Here is a 25,424-nt window from a genome sequence, read left to right on the forward strand (position 1 = left end):
AATCACGTAGTTTTTAACCTATAAGAGAATGAAATTTGAGGAAATTTTGTATTATTAATAGGGATGGGAGTTCTCAATAAATTAATTAAAAATGTGGATGATTTAAGTAGATAAAACAGTACAAAAAATTAGATTTTGGTGTAAAAAATTACTTGCTGGCTAATTTTATGCTATCAAGCATAAATCCTAACTCAATCAATAGATCAAACTGAAATTTTATGAGCAACCTTCTGACACGTAACTCTACCTTGGATTATAATTTCAGATCAATTTGGTCAATCCAAAGGCAACTTGACCAACTGATAAAAGAAATCTAAGGACATAAAAAAGAGGAAAAAAAAGATAAAATTGATAGGAAAAAAAAACATCTCGATCTCACTCCTTGTCTAGCTAAAGTTTAAAATTTAAATGTATAGGGTTGTCACAATCTAATCTAGTTGACTTGGCAACTCCAAAGACAATCCGGACAAATTGAGGGGGGGGGAAAGTATGAACCTAAAAGGAAAAAAAGAAAATGGAAAAAAAAAGTTGGGTTAAAGGGGAAAAAAAAAGCTTCATTATTATGAGCAATAAAGCTCAATGATGTTTTCCAAGTCTTTTAGTTTTATCAGGCAGTTATCTCTTATACAGATAGAAAACCCCAACTCCTTCACTTGTTCATATGAACAATGAACGAGCTATAACTTTAAAAAACAAATATGTTACATCTTTCATTTTTTTTTATTGAATCTTTTTTTGACTTTTTTTTCTTTTTATTCTTTAAAGTTTTGTTAATTTTAAATTGCTCTTCATAATTTATTTTGAATTGCTTTATATTAGGTTACTATAGTTTCAAATAAATATCTTAATATTTTATTGGTGTTTAATTTTACGAACATATATTTTTGTTTCATGTCATTAAGTAAAAATAGTTTAAAAAAAACAAAGTTGTTTAACCCAATGGAGTCTACAATCTAGATTACAGGTGAAGCAGCAAAGCTTAGGTCGATTAAATATATTATCGTCTTAATATTAAAAAAAAAAGGATGTCATTTTGAAATTTTTTTAAAGTCAAACACTTCTTACCAGTTATTTATTTTGCCTTTGAACCCACCAAGTTTATTGTATTATGTTAGGATAACTTTCATGCTCGTTAATTTTCAACACATGCTGGGCAAAGAGTTGGATCAAGAGATTTCAAGGTTTACTCGATGAGTCTGGTCCTTTTTTCTTATTTTTTTTTTTTATAAATTCCATCTTCTTCTTTTTTATTGAATCTTTTTTAATTATTTTTTTAATTTCACCCTTCAACATTTTGTTGATTTTAAACTAGTCTTCATAATTAGTTTTGGTTTTTTTTTTATGAGGTTATCGCAATCTCAAAAAAATACCCGATATTTGATTGTGCTCAAGTTTTTGAGTGTCTATTTTTGTTATCATATCATTAAGTAAGAACTTGTTTAAGAAAACAAAGTTATTAAACCTAGTAAAGACCATAATCCGGATCATGGGTTTTGCAAGTTAAACTATAACACTCATGTCAATCTAACATGTTATTGTCTCAATATTAAAAAAAAAAAAAAAAAGATATCATCTTGAATTTTTAAAAGTCAAATCAATCTTTTTATCTATCATTTGGGTTGCTTTTAGATCCATCAAGTTGTCAGGGTCATGTCAAGGCAACTTCACACAGGTTAAATTTAAACTTGGGCTAGGTAATGAGACAAGTCGGGAGGTTTCAAGATTGATTTGCTGGGTTGGGTTTAATAACAATATCAAATAATTGCTTACGGCCTAGATTTTTTTTTTGTTCAAGCTGCAACTTGAATTAAAAAACTAACATAAAAAAGGTTCATATCACAAGGAACTATTTGATATTGTTATTAAACTCGTCCTAACATATCAATCTTAAAACCTCTCAACCAGATTCCTTGCCTAGCACGGATTTAATATTAAATCATGTGGGAATGGGCTCGATGTGACCAATTTGCGACTTGTAAAAAAAAAAAGCCACCTTCACTGTTAAGGTATTTCTATTCCAATGTTTTTCTCATTCAAATTTAGATACTAAATTTATTTTAAAACTGGATTCTTTTGGTGATATTTATTAATAAACATTTAAGATATGATGTTGATGGATGATTCAATTGGTAGGTGGGAGGAATGGTTCAACTAATTGAAGCAGAAGCAAAGCAAGTAATTGATCCACTCGTTAAAATGGGCAACAATCCCATCTGTTTATACAACAAATTAATATATTAGATTGTGTTTACTATATATAAATACAAGAAATGTGGCCAAATTTATATATATCTTGATAAGTAGCTGGGAGAACTTTATGTTAACGAAAAAAAATGAAGTAGCCATTATCGTCCATTTATTCCTCCAATCCTTCCTACTTCTTCCCCTATGGTTAGAGGAATCCATCCATCAATGAGGAGTAGAATTAGAAGAAGAGAGAAAAAGACTAGAATGGTTTCCAATTCATCTCGTTCCTTTCTTCAACTCTCTTACAAGGTGTATATATGATTAGAGCATTCTTTTACAAATTATTATATTTTTCAACAAATAAACAATGCTGATAATATCGATTTGTATTTGGAATTTGAATTTCTTTTTCCTTTGCCATTTTGAGGATTTTCAAATTTAATACATTGAATTAAATTCTTACTAGTCACGTGCGATTTATTTTATGATCTATATGGAAAAAGACAATCACAAAATGTCAAAAATCAAAGATTTGCAATGGAGAAAAACCCATCACTACAAAAACCAAAATCAGGGCCAACTTATGCGACTCAAAAATGATTTAGACCTTGTTTATTTATTGAAAAATAATTTTTTTTTAATGATTTTTTTGGAAAGCGAATTATTTTTTAATATTTGACAGTTTCATGAAAATATAAATTGGAAAATATTTTTTAATATTTAGCTATACCTTGAAAAATGAGCTGAAAAATAACTTATTAATGTTTAATATTTTTCAAATTTATTAAAATAATAGGGACCAAATTAATAGATAAAAAAAAGTTAGAGGATGAAAATGACAAAAAAAAATCAATCTCATAAATTATTTTAAATAAAATAAATAGCAGTCAAAATAATAAAGTTCAAATCTAACAGATAAAAAGATTGAAGGAGGATAAAATTAAAATATAATACAAATTCCAAAAATATTTCAAATAAAACAAATAGCAATCAAAAGAATGATAATCAAATCTTATAGATAAAAAAAATTAAAAGAGAATAACATTAAAAAAAAAAATTCATAAACGATTTCAAACAAAACAAATAACAATTAAAAAAAAAAGAAAAAAATCTCATAACATGTAAGGGCATTGCTTTTTTTGTTGCTTTTGGCTAGTGATGGTAATGGTGATGTGGAGGCGGAAATACAAAAATAAATTATTATTTAAATTATTTTTAGTTAAAAATAAATTATTATTTTGTTTATTTTTCGCAATGGAAAATAATTATTATTTTATTTATTTTGTAAAATAAAAATTAATAGCAAAATATTCCGTCACAAAATAATTTCATAATCATAAACCATTCAGCAACGAAAGAAAGATTTTGTTACAGATATTGCGATGAAATTAATAGATTTTGTTCAGAAAATTCTGTAACTATTTGCTTGTTTTCTATTATTGACATCAGTCTTTCATGTTTTCTCATTTCTATTAAGAACAGCGTTACTTTCTTTGAAGTTCAAAATCTAATTTTGAAATAAATTAGCTGCTAAATTAATTGGAAAGTGAAACCATAGATCATTTTCTTTGAAGGGCGGTGAAAACGAAAAATAAAGAAACAAAGTGAAACTAGAGATGACTTAGCATATATCGATTTTGGAGTTGTAAATGTTTTAGGATTGAATTAGGAGAGGAAGGCAAAGGAAATGGTTGATGATCAGCTGTCATAAAAGATGGCGGCTGAGACATAAGATCTGAGGAAGAATATACATTAGTGTAAGGTAACATCATATTTTGTTCTTGTTCTTGTTGATGATGATGCTGTTGTAACCTTTGTTGTTCCATTCTTTGTTGCTTTGGAACACTAAGCTTCTCTCCTTCAATCTCTCTATATTTGCAGAGATAAAATTGAAGTGGAGCGATAAAGTCTTCAAACAGTTCAAACCCTAGAGTTGTGATGGCCCAAATAATATCATCACCATTAATAGTCTCTCTTCTCTCTTTGGCATTTATCAGATGCTTCTCCGATAACAAAGCTGATGACGCACTCTTGAACTGACTCTTTCGATATTTTCCCATTGTCTGGAATCGCTTTATTCATAACTCTGCCAACATTTGCTATAGGAAGGAGGTGTTCTTGCTCTTTACTGTTGTGATTGTTGCCGCTGCAACTCTTTAAACATGGGTTTTCTGGGCTTCCTCCACCGTGGCCATCCGTTCTATTTCCATGGTTTTCATCTTCCATTTCTCTCCCATGCACACACACGTCCTCTCCAAAGTGTAACAGATTGGTTTTAACTTTGATAATAATGTTAAGGCTTGTTTTGTGGACTGAAATGACTGGAAAGAAGAACAGGAAAATAGGCATGTGAAAAGGGAAAATAAGAGACTTGGCGGATTATTTAATAGATAAGCTGCTTTTGTGGAGAAGTAGATTACTGCCATGACCTAATCTAACTTGTGTTCAAAGTATTGATCGGTTTGGGCTTTGATAAATACCTCCATGGTGACAAGCTCTGGTTTAATTGTTGGGGTTAAGATAAGAAGATGGTTTCCCATAGTTTCTTCTGAACCTCTTCCATTGAATCTGGGAAACTTGACAAGCAGTCAATTTTGTTGCAACTTACGTTGTGATTGAAAGAATCTCATCTTAGGTTAATTTAATGCTCGTCACTCTAGCGAAGCTGTACATATTAAGCTAAAATAAATTAGGGTTTTATGAACAAAGGCGAATGTTGTTCATGCAAATTGCAAATTGGTATCATTTCTCAGATGAGATCCAACCTAGATTGAAACAATGTGACAGTTGCGCATTATTTTTCCTTCGTAGAGAACATACATGAGGTTCGGTTTTTGACAAATATATTTCTGGACAAAGGCAAATGGAGTAAAATAGACAGTCTGCAAAAAACAATTACAGAACTGCAAAACCATTGTTAAGACAGTGAGGAAACAAAAATTGAATCTCCAATAGGAGCAAGTAAAAAAGGGTCATCATGTTCTTTTCAAGTGCCGTACAAAATGTAGCTGTGCACAATCAACTTTTCTTTCATTGTGATGCAATAGAGACAAGTTCAGCATTGCACATTTCAATATGATATTCAAAAAATTTGATGTTCGTCCAAACCTATAACAATTGGACTTTACACTTAAAGAATGCATTGTCATCTTTTTAACAATAATATTAACTGAAACTGTGACACAAATCTTGGGATGAAGAAATCATAAAACTAAAAGATACGAAAAACATCTGACAATGGCAATCCTAATTATCATGGTAGATAAGCTAACATGGAGATGCAGTTACTTGAATTGTAATTAGCAACCATAGCAAAAAGAATACCTAATCTCACTTGCAATAGAACACCGAGAATGGACGTGCCAATGACTGGGCCGGAATCATGCTTAAGCAATAGCAAAAGTGAGTGTCTCTGACTCTCTGGGTCGCCACATGGATTTCTGGACACACAGCAATCCTTCCTTGTCCTTAGAGTAGGTCATACGAACCTCCCACTGCATAGACCTTGCCATGTTCTCCAGCTCATTAATGGTCTCAACATTGTCCCGGACAATGAGCTTCCCTTCCGGCCTCAGAATTCTATCAACTTCCGCAAATACAGCCTCCATACTGCACCTGTAAGACTCACAAACCATTGCAAGGTTAGACACAGAAAGCAGAGAAACAGTGGGGTTTCTCAAGTGAAACTTTCAGCGGTAAGAAATGCGCTTTAGATTATTATTATATACCTCTTTTTAACCTTGGAGAATAGATGGTCCGCATGGAGAAGATCATAAGATCTAGGATAAGTGCTAAATGATTCACACCAATCATGATAAATTCCAAACAGCCCACGTTCATAAATTATAGGTAGAGTATCTGGCGAGTCTACTGTGATCACATTCATGACCCACACATTCAACTCCTTCAGAGCTGCAGCGAAACTGCCATCACAACAAGAATATCAGACCAAAGAAAAAAAGGCAATATTTACATTTTATCATGTAGCTTTGCAAAAGCACCAAACCCTGCTAAAAGGGAAGGTGGGGGAGTAGATTATTCTCCATGCCAGCATAACAAATTTTTACATTATAAAGATTCGTGGCAAGAAAAATAAAAAGTTGTTAAGTGTGGTATTTTGCCAGAGAAATAAACAGGAGCATTAATCATTTAACACTTTCAACAAGTAACAATAAAAATTGTGCTTACCCTCCATAAACAGATCTCATGTCCATGGCATTTCTCACAGATGACCAGTTTATTCCAATTCCAAGTAGATATGAATTGGAGACCACCCGCTTCCAGTGCTCATAATCTGCAGTGAAATCTTCTGGTGCTGGTTTACCATAAACCCCAACTTGGGAACTCAACATCCAATAAGGTGCTTTACCCAACCTTGCCGGCCATTGCTCTGGCCATTGAGACCCACGTTCCAGTGAATCTACAGGCACCTTATGCATACATGCTTGCAGGGGCACATTCCTAAGCACAAGAATGAAATTAAATTATAGAAGTTATGCATCTTGTGATGCATGCTAGCTATTCCTACGCACAGAAATTTGTTATAAGAAAAATTATGGCACCTCCTTCAAATTCAATGTTCTTCAAATTCAATGTTCTCCAGATTCACATGCAACTTTTCTTTGTGTGTATGTGTGTGAATAGAAATGTAAAAGAGCAGAAAGATTTCATGAGATACATATGCATGGAGCAATGGTTGAAAGACACGTATCCACAGAAATTTAGCAGTAAAACATTGATTATTACTATATTCCTCGCCTTAACAGTAAAATTACCAGGCTGCGTTTGGATCATCAGATGCTTCACAAAGTGGAGGCTCTTGTTTTGATCTTTGCTCATAGCAGTCATTGGAAGTAGGCTTCCTGTATGTAGCTACACCCACTCCATTAATTGTGTCCTTGTTAATAGACACAAGTTCCCAGCACATAGCTTTTGTTAGTTCAGTCATGGCTGCAAGCAATTCCCATGAAAAGCACATGTTATAATCCATCAACTCTCTCAAAAATCAGTTCATGTTTGGTTAAGAAATCACCAACCTTGCCAAATTTCAACATCTTCAGCTAGCTTCTGATAAACAGGAGTAGCAGACCACACAAAGAAACCACCAGGTCGCAACACACGATTCAGCTCCAGAAGAAGTTTGCCACCTGCATATGTCAATTGCTCAATTAAGATAAAACATTAAAGTTTATATTCCTCTCTATATTTTGTTAAATAAAACTAAGAAATCCCATTTTATATAGTATCGATCAGAAGAGATCAGCACATGGAGCAAAGCAAAGAACACAGCCCAAAAAGGTATATAATATAAGTTTGAATGAGCTTAAACCTATCTGAGGAAATGCAAATTAAATGCCCACCTTCAATATGCCACGGTACTCTACAGCGCGCACAATGAACAGCATCAAAAACTCTGCCAGGGTAGGGAAGCCTCTTTGTTCCCATCACAGCTGATATAGCTGGGATTCCTCTTTCAAGAGCAAATTGTACTTGGGCTTCATGCTCATCTTTAGGGGCAAATGACATTGCTAGAACATCTCTGTCAAAGAGATATCCTCCAAAGCTAGCAACTCCACATCCAACATCCAATATCACACGGGTTTGTTTTCCCCATGCAATGCCAGGCACAGACTGCACCATACAAGTCTCAACATTCAGAATCTCACAGGAAAATGGAATACAAAATTCAAGTAAAAGCAATTGAAAGCTTATGCATCTTGTTATATATATTAAAAAAAAAAACAAGTAAATATGTAAGGGATTGATAAATAAGCTTTTCAACATGAAAAGGCAATTTTGCTGGATTTTGGAAAAGTTGGGATGCTGTATTATCAAAGATTTTCAGATTTAATGTACACAGGAGAACTGGAACAGTGTATCTAAGTACAAATAATCATTCAACACACATGACAATAAATGAAAAGCTGACTGAATAATTCCCCCCTTCACAAGTCTATGCTACCCCTCTCAGTTTCTCAGCATTTTCCAAATCAACTCCCACACTGCAGCTCTATCTTTCTTCCAACCTAAAAATAACTTCTGCACCTCCCTTTGAATTATTTTTCCAATCTTTCAAGTTTTTCAAACCACATCCTAAAGCCTCCAATACCATGCTTATTTAGTGATGACTTAAGAATTTGGATATACCATGCATCCAATTTTATATCCAAGATGCAGGCCATCAAGTGCAGGGGTAACCTAGATACAGCCAAACTAGAACTTTATTGATTAGAATAACCACCAATAGGGGGGGTCAAAATTATTCATGAGGCAAAGATCTTAAGACAGCTTACCACTCAACCACAATCTTAAGTTTACTTTCAGAAAACTAAAGACAACAATATTTGTAATGATAACACACAGCCAGGTATGCACAATCACTTTAGTAACTCCAGAATGCTTGCAACCCAAAGGGAGGAGAGTAGCAAAGTAGCAACCATACGTTCATAAAACACACAAAACAAGGGCATTAAAATAACATATAACCAGGTTCACCTCATTTATGAAGTCAATGTAATGAAGAGCGCCATGCTTAAACTGGGTTCCACCACCAGGGAAAGTGAGGAATTCACCAGTAACTTTCACCCAGTTTTGATGCCCCTTAATTTGTGCAAGCTTGGTGTGGGGAACATTATGGTACCATATCTGCAACAACACAGAGTATTAATCCAACATTGCAAGAAAATGGCGCGCAGTCAATGAACTTGCATAAACTTATTGAACGTACCTTTTCCCTGCTTGTAGGCCACTCAATTGGGCGTTTATATCCTTCAGGAAGAGGAACAAGACAGGTTGGGGGTTCTTCAGGACAGTGCCTCTCTCTATGTTCGTAGTGCTTTGTAGAATGAAGACTCCTAATTTTTTGCCAATTGTCAAGACATGGGATGTAATCAGGCCCAGCAGTGACATTGCACAGTTTCCAATTGTACCCCCCTTGTTGATTAGAAGACTTTTGAGTTTCCTTCTCATTCTTTGACTCTGCTGACTGAGTTGACCACGAACCGCTCTGAGTGGTCGTTTCATTCAAAAGCTCTGACTGAGCCCCTGAAGGAAGTAACTCACCTGAACTCTGGTTGTTGGCCTGCCCATCAGAACTTTTATCCGCCTCCTTACTATCTTTCTGATCCACCTTCTCATCTATCTTATCATTCCCTGTTTCCCCATCCTCACCTTCACCAGTATTCTCGCCCAATTTTGTTTCAGTCTCATCAGTACCAGGTTTCTTCTCCGTTGAATTCTCCTCAGAATCTCCTTGTCCAGCTGCATTACTTTCACCATCATCTGGCTTTGTCCCTCCATCTTTTGTGTTTGTTTCTCCATTGTTGATTTTAGTGTCACCATCCTCTGCATTAGTTCCTCCATTTTGTGTCTCAGTAGTTGACCCATCATCGGACTTGGTATCTTCATTAGATTTTTCCTCAGGCTTCTCTTCTGGCTTGTCCTCAAGCTTCTCTTCTTGCTTCTCCTCCAGCTTCTCTTCTGGCTTCTCCTCCGGCTTCTCTTCAGGAATCTCCTCGGGCTTCTCTTCAGGAATCTCCTTGGGCTTCTCTTCGGGCTTCTCTTCAGGTGTACTGCTGTCTCCTTGTGTTGCATCCTCAGGCAAATCACCCGGGCTATCCTCAGGTTGCTTAGGATTGATTTCATTGCTCTCAGGAACTTGTTGCTTCACCTCATTCTTGTTTTCCTGGGCAGGAACATCAACACCTTGTCCAGGAACCACAGAAGACGATGTCATCATCCATACCCCAACCAAGCAGAAACCCACAAACACCGTGATTGTCACTGTCGAGCAGTAACTCGAATTTTGCCTTCTATTGTCTACCCGGCTATATTTTCCTAACGCCATGTTCTCCTATAGCCAATCAATTCTCAAAATTTTGAGCACCTGCATATCAAAGTTGAAACCATGACAAATCTCACAACGACACAGCCTACAAAGCATACATTTTGACACATCGGTCAAAATTTTCAAATCGCATTTCATCATATATTTTACACACATAAAGTAGCATAGCTCCCAAAATATACAAGAAATTCATCCCGATTTGTCAAGTCCAACCTTAAAACAGCAATATATCCACATTCGTAAGGTTGTAAGCGCAATTGGAAAACATAAAATATTTTTATCTTGTGAAATTGAATTGGCATCGAACACAGGTAGCAATAAACAAATATTAATGCTTAGATCGAGAATGGATCAAATCAACTAACCTTCAAGAAAAAGTAACAGACTTTTAGCATACATAATGACAAACTTAAACAAAAAGAAAAAAACTACTACCACAAAAAAGCAAGAGATTCAAACTTGATAAAAGGTTGCCGTAAAAATCCCATTACAAATAACCACAAAACACAACATTACAAGCAAAAATAATAAAGTTGTAACAAGAAACAATGCAGATCTATATAATTGAGCCTTAAAATGACAACCTTTTGCTAAAACCAAGTATTATAAAGGGATCACATCAAGATCACATAAGATCCATTAAGACTTAGTTATGTCTCACATGATTTGCAAAAAGTAAAGGAGCCCAGATGATGCAAAACAAATCCAAGATACAATGATGAATGAGCTGAAGATTACAGGCACTGAAAAATAACATTCTGGCATACCTTGTATTGATAATATGAAGATCTGCGTCTCTAGGGTGTGAAAGATGCAAGCTTTTATAGCCTTATTTGTTCATATTTCTAAGTTGGCAAAGAGAGAGGGAGAGAGAGATTGATCCAAAGCTACTAATTGACAAGAAAAGGGAAAGACAAGGATAAAGAAATAGAAGTAGGAGAAGAATACGAAGAGATGGGTTAAATAAGAAGGATCAGTGTTCACTTTGGTTTTGTTAGTACAGAACTCCTATAATCCACGTGAGAGGGAGAGGAAAAGGGACGGTCGAACAAGACACGGAGAGTGTCAGCCACAAGATTTGCCGTGAAATCAGCTACTCTTGAGAGAGAGACTTTCCTGATAGAAGACTACCGCTTATATAATAGAGTGGAGAAGAGGACCAATTTTATTTTGCAATGTTGACAGGTGCAATGATCATTTTGGTGCTTGAACTTGTGTACATTATTCAATTGCATCTTTAATTACTGTCTCTATTGCTATCACATTTTTACCATTTACAAAATTAACATCCACACAAGTAAGTATGAGGTAGTCAGGGGTGCCTTGTGATCTTAAGTACTTTTGTTTATTTTTTAAAGTAATTTTTTAAAAAATATATATATTAAAATAATTTTTTATTTTTAAATATTTTCAAAAAAATAATTAAAAAACAAGTTTTATCATAAGTTCAAATAATTCTTAATTTTCTCCACTCGTGTTTGATATAGTAGTTCAGGTTATTTTTAAAATAATTTTTTTATTTTTTAAAAAAATATATTTTTTAATAATAATATATTAAAATAAAAAATATTAAAAAAATCAAATAAAAATCAAATGAAATAAAGCTTTTAAAAAACTCTCGTCGAAATATGTCCAAACATACTCTTTTTAAATTTGGCATTTCACTGACGAACGACTAACAGTAATATTATTTATCATTCGTTATTATTATCTCAAGTCTCAGCCACGTAGGAGCGTTTGGCAAATTGCCTAGATTGTCCTTTTTCTCCTTTTCCCTAATAAAATAAAATATAATTTTAATTATGGTTTAATGCTTAAAGTTTAAGCAAAGCCCATCTTTAGTATTAAAAGATTTGTTTGGTTTTCACGATGGAGGCTTGAAATTACTCAATGGAAGATTGTTGCGTTGTTTTCAACGCTTTCTAGATCTTAACTAGAAATTTCATGCCCCAAGCCTGTGGCATGCTTTTATTTTCTCGTGCGTTTAGAAAACAAATTATCGTAATTCATAATATTTTTAAAAAATTATAAATTTAAATTTTTAATTAATTTAATATATTAAAAAAATAAAATCATCAAAGATAATTTTAAAAAAATCATAAAAAATAAAAGAAAAAAAAAACTATATAGGAAAACTATATAGGAAAACACTATAGCAATCTGTATTATTTTATGAGAAAATCTATAGTTGTAATTCTCAACCAGTTCAATATTAAAAATAATAAAATCGATAAAAAAAATTATAACAAAAAAAATCATGTAGGGAACATTGTAACAATCCAAGTATTTAAAAAAAAACTATGAAACTAAATTCTCAATCAGCTCAATATGAAAAAAATAAAATCAATAAAGACAATTCTTGAAAAAAAAAACAAAATATGAGGAAACAATGTAGCAATCCACAGTGTTTTTAAAAAAATTACAAAGCTAAATTATCAACTAGCTCAATATTAAAAAATAAAATCGATAAAAACAATTCTGAAGAAAAAAAACACACAGAAAAATGAAAAAAAAAAAGAAGACAGTTTTGAAAAAAAAAAAAAACATGTGAGAAAAGTTAAAGCTAAATTTTCAATCGGCACAATATTAAAAAAAATCAATAAAGATAATTTAAAAAAAAAAACATGCACGGAAATAATATAGCATAACAAAAATCATGTAGGGAAATATTATAGTAATTTATAATATTTTTTAAAAAAAAACTACGAAGTAAAATTCTCAACCAATTCAATATAAAAAAAATAAAATCAATAAATATCATTTAAAAAAAAACTATAAAAAAGAATACAATCGGAAACAAGCCTGGCTTCTGTTATTCCATGTTAAAGAAGGTTGCTTGAATCGGCATACATTCTGAAACTTTAAAAAACATTACTCCTGCTCTTGATAACAAGTCACGGTGTGCGGTAATTGTGATTAATTTTTAAAATATTTTTATTTTTAAAAGATTATTTTTTATATAAACATGTTAAAATGATCTGAAAATACTAAAAAAAATATTAATTTAAAGTAAAAAAAAAATTAAAAACATTTATGAAACGCAAAAACAAATAATAGAAAAAGATCTATAAAGAAAGCATAAAACACAATTTAATTTAAAAAATATTTGTATTATTAGACAGTTGAGATATCTAGCTACTTTGAATGGAATTGATCGTGGTCATATTTTGCCTTTCCACCTTACAAAATAATGCCTTGTTACCTGTCGAAAGAGCCGTGGAGATTTACCAAAGAAAAGATTGGTGACAATGGCACTGACTGTTTCTGTGTTCGGCAAAACCATTGATAAAAATAGGAGGCTGTTGGGGCCAAGGCTTCGGGAACATTCATAATAAGAACTTAGCCCTTTTCATCTTTGTTTATGCTTTAAACATGATATTAATTTCCCAACGACGATCTTAAATCACACCCGTTGAGATATCTTTATGAGACACTGTATGAATCGCATTGCACCATAAGAATAATGATTGATTAAGATTTGGAATATAACATGATTGTTGTCATATAACATATATTATTGTAATATAATATGACCTGATTATCTTTTTTTCCTGAAATTAATGATAATATTTCAGATAATTAAATTTAAATTACTAGCTAATTTAATTCATTATTCTTAATTATAATTCTTTATTTTACTGTTCGTGTAATCACGAGTTGACCTGCCAGGTCAATCGAGTAGTTATACTAACTTTTTTTTTTATAAACTTGGACCGGTCTAGCATCTGGATCGGACGAGTCCCAAGTCAACCAGTCAAGTCAATCTAGGTTTAATAATAATGGTCTGGAATTGAGTTCGAAGGTTCAACTTAAAAAAAATAAATAATATAAGATATAAAAAACATTTACTAACTAATAAACTACAACTAACTTGTGTTTATACTAAACTATTAAATTAATTAATTAATTAACAATGATATTTGATTAGATGAGCTAATAATCATTCTGCCATAGCTTTAACAACTTTCTCTGCATAACAAATGCCGTATTAGTTCGAGTAGAGTAACCGTTAGGGAACATGTTACCATCTCTTATATTGCTCATCTAGATTATTAATATTTATTGAACATGAGCTTGCATTCGCATCAGCTGGTTTGCCCGAGAGGTTAAGGGGGAAGACTTAAGATCTTCTGTACATAAGTACGCATGGGTTCGAACCCCATAGCCAGCACCACTTTATTTTATTTTTTTAAGAATGTATTTTTCATGTGAATTAAATGTGTTTAGAAGAAGTAAATTCTTCTAAACATTGATTTTAAAATTCAAACTCGGAGATCTAAAATATATCTTTCTAGGATGAAAATTCCACATTTTCAAGGATATTGGTCATAAATAGAGTTCCTAATGTACAATGCAAAGCTACCTAATTGTGCTGAAACTATGGAATTTCAATTTTAAAAAACTAAAAAGAAACCTTGCGACAAATAAAATTAAAATAAGATAACTAAATATAGCCACTGCCCCAACACTTCATTTTAAAAAATTAATAAAAAAAATCCCTCATAAGGAATTAGATGCCATTTAAAAAAAGGCAGATTTTTAAAATTTTAAAATTTTTTTTATTTAAAATTAAATTTTTTTTATATTTTTAAATTATTTTGATATGATAATATAAAAACATTTTTTAAAATTAAATTATTTTAACATATTTGAAAAAAATTATTTTATCGCTGTCAAATACCCTGTTAATAAAAACAAAATGAAAACCATATAGTTGATAATTTAATGATAAGAGCTTTGAATTAAAAGGTTTGTTATTTTTGTGGTTTTAAATTTAGTTGTTAATATAATAATTATTGAAGATTTATATTATTGTTAATTTCTTTATGGACACCTGTACTAATTAAAAAATAAATGAAATGAATGTCGGTGTCACCGCGTACAGCTATGAAGCACCCATTTTCTCTCTTTTAAATATTCTTTCCTGAATAAGACCGCCGGATGCGCCAATTGCCAGACACAAATCTCGCTCGTCAAAACAAAAGTAATAATCTCAAAAGATCATACAAAAATCATTGCTTTTTTCATCATTTTAACTATTATGAGATTTTCCCACCAGTTTTCGTAACAAGAAAATTAGTTATTTTTTATTAAATTCAAATTTATAAACTTTTTTTAGCATATTCTTTTGAATTCAAAACTAAATTAATAAATAACATGAGAGGATATAAAATAAAATGAATTAATGTAACAAGATTTTATAAATGAATCAGTAATTAATACCATGAGTCTCGTGACGATACAATCACGTATGAATTATGGACAGTTATTATATATTGAATCACCTAATAAAATCAATATCATATATTAACACCCGCTTTGGATAATATATGAAAGTTTTTGTATCATATATTGAATAATTATCATTGTAACCAAAACTAAAAAATTGAAGGTCGGCCTATGTGCAGTGAACCTCTCAGCCCGGTTTCATTTTTTTTTAATTTTTTTATTGCATCATTTTATGGTCTAATTATATAAAATTAACACCTAAACTAAAACAAAGAGAAAATACATGGTTCATCCCAAATTTACAATAATTTTTATTTTGATTTAAAATTTTATTTTATTCATTATTCATTTCATGAGTTAGAAAGAGGATACAGAAAATTGTTACAAAACAATGAAAGAGAAAAAACATGATTAGTTGTTGTGGTAAGGCAACAAAAATAGTTAAATTTTGATTTTCTTTTAGTTCAATTAATTTTTGTTTTATTGAGTAATTTTGAGGGTAATTGGTGGTTAATGAAGATTTTCATAGTGTTTATTAAGTGTTTTTGGTGAAAATAAATTTAAAAAATTAGATTTTTAACCCAAAAAAACTCAACGTTATGGTTTTCCAATCACCGTAATGGTGAGTGGATTCTATGTTGAGCATAATGGGCGATGCCTCATCCTCCCCAATAATCAATGCATAACTTGTTTCTTTTTTATTTTAAAAAAAATAAAGGGCACTCCTTGTAAAAAAAATAAATAAATATGATCCAGGAATATAGGTCTATCCCAAGCCCATATGCTTGGCCTTATTTTTAAGGCCTTCACACACTAGAACACTCAGACCCCGTGCTTGTCTATTTTGTTTTCAAAAAAACTTTAACATTGGATTTTTTACGAGTTTTTTATTGTTTTTTTAATTTTATTATTTAATATTAAATTGATTTTGAATTAATTTTTATTTTTTTGTCATTTAATTAAAATTAAAAAATATCATTAGACTCGTTGAAGTCCACATCTCAAGTCATGAGTTTAGCAAGCTAACTCAGGTTAGTTAAAATTAATTTAATACATTATCATCTAAATATTCTATTTAAAAAAGATAATTTTTTTATAGTCAGAATCAATAACTTTTTTTTATTTGTCATTTTATAACGAGTTTTTTCTTTTTTGAGATAGAAAAATAAAAAAAATGAATTTTTCAATTAAAATAAAAATTATAAAAAGTTTGGAATTAACCATTATTTTACTTGTGTTTTACATTATAGTCACTTGTTTTTTAATTTTATTTTTCTAATACAATTTAAAATTTTATTTTATGAAACTGGATTATAAAAAGTTTAAATAAAAAAAATTGTGGATAATCTTATTTAAAAAAAAAAAAAAAAAAACAGCTTCACCCATTCATGTATATTTTATTAATCACTCGAATAACATAGAAAATTTATGCATTCCGTGGGCGTTGTCCTATGGGAGAAAGTAAAAATGAACATATAGTTTAGATCCATTGCCGACAAATGACGGCACAGGGACCCACGATCCATATCCGGTCCCACTAGACCGTGCACATGAGAGCTAGAATACTCTGAGTTGGTACAGAAGAAGAACCCAAACGTGGAGGTCACTGGAGTCTGGATCTCACTCTCTGCCTTAGTTTTTTACTTTTTTTTAATAAAGGAGATCTAGAGCCCTATCACGTCTTCACATGGATATCTTGGGACCGATCATGCTGTGGCGTAGCGTAAGTAGATACCATGTGAATGACTGTGATTTTTTGCTTTAAAAATGTTTTTCTTTTTTAATTTATTTCAAATTATTTTTTTGTGTCTTTATATTCTTTTAATTTGCCAATATCAAAAATAATTTTTTAATATATTTTTAAATAAAAAATACTTTAAAAGATAATAGCTTACACAATATTAAAATCCTCTAAACATTGACAAATTAAGGTGTGAGATTAAAACAATAAAACCCGTATAAATCATTTTATATGTTATATATGCAATTTGATCCAACCAATTAAAAAAAACACAACATGGAGAGATGAAATAAAAAAAAAGTTGAAAAAATCTATATATATATAAAAAAATGTTAACATAGGTTATGTTTTTGAATCCGCAACTTCACGAAATTAAGATCACTCCATTGAGAAAAAACATGTTGGCCAATTTTCCAACAATATCTATATTGATTGATGAAATTAAAAAAAAATACAAAAAAAATATAAAATAAAAAATAACAATAAAAAAATAAAGATCAAATTAGATACTAAAATAAATGAGATTATATTTTATATTTTTGAATTGAAGGATGAAATTGAATAAAGAAATTTTATAAAATAATAAAAAACCAATTAAAAGAGTGAGAGCCAAATTTTTTTTTTTTAAAAAGGACAATCAGCTATTTTTGAATTGAATGATGAAAAAAAATTAGCTATCAAAAAAATAAGAATCATATTCTAAATGAAATACAATCAGGGACAACTGTGAATATTGAAATGGCCAATGTAAATTTCAAGGGAAAAAAAATAAAAATAAAAGAAAGGATGATTAGCGATAGGCCATTGTGAATGCCTCACATGGAAAAGAATGACGTGCCATATTGAAAGACATTGTGGAAGGTTGATTTTGGGCACTCGTGGAGGCATCATGTGCCGCCAAAGCATTGCGCCCTCCCTCACTTCCTGGCATGTGAAATGCACATGCTAAATCTACATTGCCTGTCAGCTATAACCTTTATTTTTAAAAAAATTTAATTTAGTTCTTGAATCTTTAATTGTTCTAAATCAATAAAATTTAAACATAGCATCAAACCTTTCCCTTGACATTGACGAACTATTTATCTAGGCAATCAAAATAAATAAATAATTTAATTAATTTTTTTTTTGGAAGAATCAAATTGAAAAAAGAAGAAGAATAGGCACCAGAAAATTGAAAAAAGACAAAAATAGTTTCCTTAACCATCCAACCCAGCCTCGAAATATTTTCCCGACCCCTCAAGGTCGTTATCCATAGATAGACAAAACAACCCGTAAAGCTCATATTCATATAATTGCAATGTCAAAGAGCCAAATTAAAAAAAAAGAAAAAAAGAAATTGAAGCACCAAATATATAAAAAATTAAAGGATAAAAAAAAATTACCGAAGAATACTACTGTAATCCACAGTGTTTACCGAGGAGATGTACAGTAATTCCTCCTGCAGTTTTAAGTTTTAGTTTTCCTGTAATGTAATGCTTGATGGGAGGAGATATCTAGAAATGAGAGTTGTTCGAAGAAAAGGAAAAGCCCATTGATTCTCTCTTGTCTATGCTTTTAGTCCAGAGGGGATCCAGCCCATATAAGCTTTACATGTCCAGAAATGAGGGTTGTTCTTGAAAAACCTTCTACTCTCGAAGTTGAAGCAACCCGGCCCTAATAACGCTGTCTCATCCTCTTGTTCGAATATTTAGAGCCTGTTTGGCATTGCGATCAAATCTGTTTTTTGAAAAATTTCAAAATTTTTTTATTATTTTTTGCTAAAATTGAGTGTGGTTTGTACTTTTTGGATCGTTTTGATGTGCTGATATCAAAAATAATTTTTAAAAAATAAAAAAACATTATTGGCATGCTTTTCAGCACGAAAAGCTATTTGAAAAGCAACCGCTACCACACTCTCAAATACCCTCTTAATGGCCAATGGTTGTCGATTACTAATCAAAATATTCCACCAACAAAAAAAAATATCATCAAAATATAACATTTCGGTACTCGTTTGATCATACAAAAAGAACACCACTGTTTTTTTTTTTTTTTTTACACACATGTTATATTAATTAAAAATAGGAGAGAAGAATTATCCTCCTCCTCTTTAATTTCCTCTCTTAAGCATATAGGAGAATGGTTTAAGCTCTCTGAATTTTTGTTGCACAAATAGCTGAAACAAAGGCTAGAACAATACCCCTAAAGCTTATAATGGATCATTGCTGAAGGTGTTCATCATCTTTGTTTAAAGGCTCGTAGGAGTTCTATTTCTCCGCGACATTTCAGTAATGGAGAATGGAATACTGGAGGAAACTGTGAGAAGGGTCAAGTGATGGAGACGCTGAAAGTGCTGTCAACGGTACGAGAGTGAAAATCTTCGACAGAACTGTTCTCGTTGCCATATAAAGGCAAATAAAGGTTGAAAGGACTGCTTGCATTGATATTTTCCTGGAATCCCATACACATGAAACGCGTCAAAGAATTATCTCAATCCAATAATTTAAGTTATTAAATAAGATTTCAGGATATGATTTATAATATTCTCTAAAAACTCCCTTCTAGTGAAAGTCTTTTGAGCTTAAAACTTGCACAAATTCATATTATATTGTACTTAATTTTATCAAATAAATAAAAATGATGAGATTTGAACTCATGACCACTAGGTCATCAAGAGTCTTGATTCAAGACTCTGATACCATATCAAAGAAGTATTTCAATCTAATAATTTAAATTATTAGATAAAATTTCATAATATAATTTATATTATTCTCTAACTTTATTTTTAGAGCTTCTAGAAGTTGGGAGAACTATATGTTCATATAATTTTATGCTCGGAGAATGTAATCATACAGCTTGTCAATTGAAAGCTGAAAGAATGGCAGCAGGTGGGATAGCCACAATTGAAACCTTTGTCTTTGTTCTTGCTGTCCAAACTTCACGTTCTAGTGTGTGTCGCCATTGACAGTAACTCTTCGTTAATTTATAACAATTTTTCATATTTTTAAAATATTTTTGTTTCATCGCAAATGGAATGTCATCATCGTTGATACACAAAAACAAAGCAGCAGCCCGAGACCTAGCTAGCTCGACGACAATGGTATATGAGGTGATATATAATATGTAAACAAACAAATAAATATATGAGGTGAAAAATTAATAGCCTATTGCACTAACAAGGAGCCAAATGTTATTTACTGGTTCAAGATTAAGCCTTCTAGTTCACGTTGTTTTTTTGGTGATAGACTAATGAATGGACTGAATCTTCTGATTGCAAATACATTTTTTATATAATAAGGATATTCTTGAATTAACTAGGGCGAGACTATCCTTTTTTTTTAAAATAATAATAATTTTAAAGACACAATATTCCCATATCATTTTGGTGCATTTACAAAAAAATAATTGTGTTTCAAGGTGTTAATTTTAAGATTTGGACTCTAAATTTTTTTTTTAAAAAACCCTTTTGCATAATAAGTTAACCCCTTGAACAAAGTTGCAAGAGAAGGAAACTATATGCAAAACCTTGTTAAATGAAAACCTTATGTTGGATCACTTGCCCAAATCTCACTTTGTGAATCATTAATTAAAAAATTATTGCTGCAGTTAGGAATGGTTAGGTAAGTTTCGTTGTTTGAAAATATACTAAAATATTTTTTTTATCTTTAAAAATTATTTTTAATATTAACACATAAAAATAATATAAAAATATCAAAAAATTATAAATTTAAATAAAAAAAATAATTTATTTCTAAACTTTTTCAAAAATATTTTTTAAAATACAAAAAACAAATAAGCACATAAATTATCTAATTTGAATTTTCCTTTCATTTTAAGTGGAGTGGTGATTGTTTTTCCATGCTAGCCTCAATTAAAAGGACTAATTTAGTTTAATTTCTTTGGCTGGAATTAGTTAGTCTTGTAGGGAATTCCGACCGGTGATGTACTGATCTTTGCTCTCGGGAGGGCAAGCACACTGACACAATATTTAACGTGGTTCGGCAAACCGCCTACATCCACGGGAGAAGCCATTTGATTATATAGGGAGAGAACAAGATTTACAACAATAGAGGAGGAGGAATTATTCCCTCTTTAGCAACTCTCAACCTCACTCTATTTCTCTCTTCTCAGTGCTGCAATGGCAGCTACTGCTGGCTGCCCTTGGCAGCCCACTCTCTCCTATATTTCTCACATCTTTCTTTCTCTCAACTCTCTCTCTTTTTGCTCTCTACACTTAGTGCCTATTTATAGCAGGAATGGTGGCTTCTCTTCTTCATTTTCCAGCAGCTGCAGCTGCAGTCAATGGTGGCTGCCATCTTCTTCAACAAAGGCTGCTGGTCAATGGTAATGTTAGGCACATTAAATGGCAACACACCTAACAAACCTAACAATCACCCCCTTTGACATTTATATGGGCAATTGTCCTCTTGCTTCTTCAGCACAATCTTGCATCCTGCAGCTCTTCCAAGCTTACCATTCCAAGAGCGTCTCCGGCCAAGTTTACAGGTACTCGCCAAACCTTTCAATCACCAGAGTCAACTAAGCACCCCTTTGCTCACTCCAAAGGATCACTTCAACCAGATGGTTTGTTACATCTCATCTGAAGAGTGTTTAATGTTTGTCTCTGGAACAACATTCCCTTCAAGCATATCAACCATGCTTGGCCCGGAATGATTTATCAAGCCTTACATCAAGGCTTACAACACCCCCTCAAACTGATATTCCCAAGTACGACAGTCATTGAGTATTTTAATGTGATCACGAGCTCACCACTCTTCCAAGAGTCTACTCATCCAGGAGTTGCGTCTGCCCTCTGTTCCACCTTAGGAACCACGCCTTACTTCTCCATGAGTCTCTCACTCTTAGTCTCAAGAGTTCGGGTAGCTATCCAACTTTACTTATGGGGGCAGCCCATTACAGATTGATCCATATCAATCTTCATACTCTGAGTATTACAATGCCATCTCCGAGCTCACCACCTTGACAAGAGTCAACTTGTTCCCGGAACCTGCGCATGCCCTCTGCTCCTTCATAGCAGTCGCGTCTTAATGCTCCACAAGTCACCCACTTATTGTTCAAGGCAAATGTCTTCTAGCTCATTGATCTTTAGCATGGGGGCAATATCCATGAAAGTCAATCCTGCATTTGTCTTCATACTCATCATAGTCACTTCATTGGCTATACACTTGTCCACTCATATCTAGCCATCACATCGGCTTTGGGGCGTTCTGAATTAGGGCTTCTATCCAGGCCCTCACACCTTCTCCTCAGGTGTCTCCACTCGTCGTCATGTGGCGGTCTAAATCTAGGGCTTCTATTATGGCCCACACACCTTCTTCTGAGGTGTCTCCGCTCGTCGTCATGCGACGGTTTGAATCTGGGCTCACATCGTGGCCCACACCTTCCTCTGAGGTGTCTCCGCCCGTTGTCATGCGACAACCTGATCTTGGACTCATATCATGGTCCTCACACCTTCTGTCTAAGGTGTCTTCGCATGTCGTCATGAGACGGTCTGAACATGGACTCATATCATGGTCCTCACACCTTCTGTCTGAGGTGTCTCCGCCTGTCGTCATGGGACAGTCTGAACCAAGTCTCTAATCTTAGCCCACACACCTTCCATCTGAGGTGTCTATACTCGTCATCATGAGACGGCCACATCCTCCTTCATAGGGGATGTTTCTAGTGGCTCCAAGATTCTCTACCACCATGTGGACTTGGGAGAGATCACTACCACTGATCACATAGAAAGAGAAAGTTGCGGTGCACTCTTCACAGTTTTCCATCTCATTTTCTATGTTTGGAGCTTCTATCCCTTTCTGCTTGACAGCTCCACCCACACCAACTCTCTTTGGTGTCTTCGCCTTTTATCATAGGCGTTCGCACCCCCTCAATTAGGTGATTCTGCAACAGCTCATCTTTCCATCCTTGCATGCACTGGAAAGGTCCTCGCTTGTTGCCTTCATCAAGAGCACAAAAGACTTCTTGTTGTACAACTTTTTCACATAGTCTCTACTCTGAGCTTCATCTGGGAACTCTTCTTCTCCTTGCACCTATTGTCTCATAACAGTACCTCGTTGGATCCTCCGGGTACTCCTGCACAATCTCCGTGTGCTCTCGTGCAATTTCGATTCTCCAGATTTCTCCCTATTCTTTGCTTTTATGTTTGACAGCAGCTCATCCTGTCACAACATTTATCCAAGTCAAAATAGGGTGCCAATCTTTATCCCCTTGCTGTATTTCTCTTCCATTATCAGGGTCTTCATCAATTCTCCCTTCAAGAAATCACAGTCACCAAATCTAACTTCTTTGGAGAAATCACCACTCCATCAGATCCTTGATCATACGGAACCCACTTGTTCCCTTTGTGCCGTCATCCTGCTAGTCTTCAACAGTTTCATAACAAACTGTCACATATACAAAAATAGTACTGTGTGGATGATCCTTCAACTAAGCAAGTTCCCAGGAAAGATTTGGAGGGGTCACAACGGTCCCGCTTAAAACCCAATCTCCTAGACAGAACTTCTTAGAACGTATCTATCCACCGTACTGCCTTTTTGTATATACAACCATTTGCTAGCTTTGTTGCGGCTTTCCTTTACAAGTGATCTGGGGTATCCCGGTTTTATACCTGATTTCTCAACATCTGGCGAGACTACCAGTGCTTAGATTCGTCAAGATTGGTCTTCATCAGTTTCCACTCTCCACCTCAAATCGTCCACATGATCGGGTGTCTAGAGTGTCCCAATTTTGCCTTCCATCAAGGCAATTAAATTTTCCCACTTAATAGTTCAGCACACATAATTGGGCAAATGTGTGTACCTTCTTCTTCTTCATCTCCATCGACCACCATGATGACCTTCAGATGCCTCCTGATCGGGCAATCTCTCTTTAATAATTCACCACCGCCATTTTTTTGGTCTCAAATCTCAACGATCGGACCATACCATTGCATCCGGAATGATCAAATTAGCTGGAAACATGTCTTGAATCGTCCAAATCGCACATCAGACGGCTACGATTTGATCAAAACAATTCTGGCCTGATCAACGGCTCAGATTCAATCTCAGATCCGGTTGCACGTAGGATCAGCTACACTGGATCCTATCCCTCGGCTCGCGGCTCGGCTCAGCTCAGCTCCAATTCGGCTCGGCTCAACTCGGCTCGGCTTGGCTTGGCTCGCGGCTGATGACGTGGCAGGTGGTCCCTATGCTGACATGTCCGTTGACTAGTCAAAGCTTTGCTGACTGTGTATGCTGATGTCGTCCTTGCATCACGCTGATGTCATCCTTTGCATGTCACGTCACTGTTCATGCCTACTGTTCACATGGGCCGGGTCAACTGGTATTCGGGTCGGGTCAACTCATCCGGGTGAAGAAGACGCGTGGGGCATGTGGGGCGCGTGGGCAGACACCTTGCCGGAGAGTGATGGAGAGTGCGGCCATGTCCGACGTCCGATTTTGACGCCGTTTTCACCAGTGGCTTCGTCTCGGCCTCCTCTACACAGTGGGATGGTCAAAACAACATTTTGACAACTTTCATTTTTTGAGCAAAAAATCAAACACCACTTAAACCATATGCTCTGATACCAATTGTAGGGAATTCCGACCGGTGATGTACTGATCTTTGCTCTCGGGAGGGCAAGCACACTGACACAATATTTAACGTGGTTCGGCAAACCGCCTACATCCACGGGAGAAGCCATTTGATTATATAGGGAGAGAACAAGATTTACAACAATAGAGGAGGAGGAATTATTCCCTCTTTAGCAACTCTCAACCTCACTCTATTTCTCTCTTCTCAGTGCTGCAATGGCAGCTACTGCTGGCTGCCCTTGGCAGCCCACTCTCTCCTATATTTCTCACATCTTTCTTTCTCTCAACTCTCTCTCTTTTTGCTCTCTACACTTAGTGCCTATTTATAGCAGGAATGGTGGCTTCTCTTCTTCATTTTCCAGCAGCTGCAGCTGCAGTCAATGGTGGCTGCCATCTTCTTCAACAAAGGCTGCTGGTCAATGGTAATGTTAGGCACATTAAATGGCAACACACCTAACAAACCTAACAAGTCTATACTCTCCATTCAAATCCAATTTGAGAGGATACGAAGAAAATGAATGAGAGAAAAATTTGAGGCTTTTTCTCCCTCTCAATGGTGTCAGCTGGCTTGTTAAAAGGGAGAGGAGATTTTTTTAATTACAACAATGCCACTCTTAAATTGTCCCGTGAGTTATTTTTATCGAATACCTGACAATTGACACTTTTTATGTACCAATTTATTTTATCCGAATTATTACACTAATAAGCTAAAAACTCTCACCATAATCATAATTTTTTTTCTCATAATTTATTATTTCTAATAAGGAATTACTCTACGAGATTTACAATAAATGTTATGGAGATATTGGTTATAATATTGGTGGTTGCAAGAGCGGAATTCTACCAA

At 33.7% G+C, this 25,424-nt stretch overlaps 1 protein-coding gene and 1 non-coding gene across 2 annotated transcripts; one reads left to right on the forward strand and one right to left on the reverse strand.

The window, feature by feature from the left end:
- Window positions 1-5,233: 5,233 nt before the first annotated feature.
- Window positions 5,234-11,145, reverse strand: LOC118040294 (probable methyltransferase PMT26). The gene is made up of 9 exons (XM_035047183.2): window positions 10,801-11,145; window positions 8,915-10,072; window positions 8,683-8,832; window positions 7,548-7,818; window positions 7,224-7,334; window positions 6,963-7,137; window positions 6,376-6,648; window positions 5,916-6,110; window positions 5,234-5,802 (listed from the first exon to the last, which is right to left on the reverse strand). Exons 2-9 carry the CDS (start codon window positions 10,031-10,033, stop codon window positions 5,574-5,576), a joined length of 2,523 nt encoding a protein of 840 aa, XP_034903074.1. The 5' UTR covers window positions 10,034-10,072; window positions 10,801-11,145; the 3' UTR covers window positions 5,234-5,573.
- Window positions 11,146-14,121: 2,976 nt separating this feature from the next.
- Window positions 14,122-14,204, forward strand: TRNAL-UAA (transfer RNA leucine (anticodon UAA)). The gene has a single exon. It is a non-coding gene; the product is annotated as a tRNA-Leu (tRNA).
- Window positions 14,205-25,424: the final 11,220 nt, after the last annotated feature.

This window comes from Populus alba, chromosome 7 (assembly GCF_005239225.2).
Source record: "Populus alba chromosome 7, ASM523922v2, whole genome shotgun sequence".
Lineage (NCBI taxonomy): Eukaryota > Viridiplantae > Streptophyta > Magnoliopsida > Malpighiales > Salicaceae > Populus > Populus alba.

Excerpts from the sequence above, each read along its gene's own strand:
- LOC118040294 (XM_035047183.2), bottom strand. The coding sequence starts at position 10,033 with ATGGCGTTAGGAAAATATAGCCGGGTAGACAATAGAAGGCAAAATTCG. Across the intron at positions 6,649-6,962 it reads GATGATCCAAACGCAGCCTG|GAATGTGCCCCTGCAAGCAT; the intron begins GTAATTTTACTG and ends TCTTGTGCTTAG. Across the intron at positions 5,803-5,915 it reads TTCTCCAAGGTTAAAAAGAG|GTGCAGTATGGAGGCTGTAT; the intron begins GTATATAATAAT and ends TGAGTCTTACAG.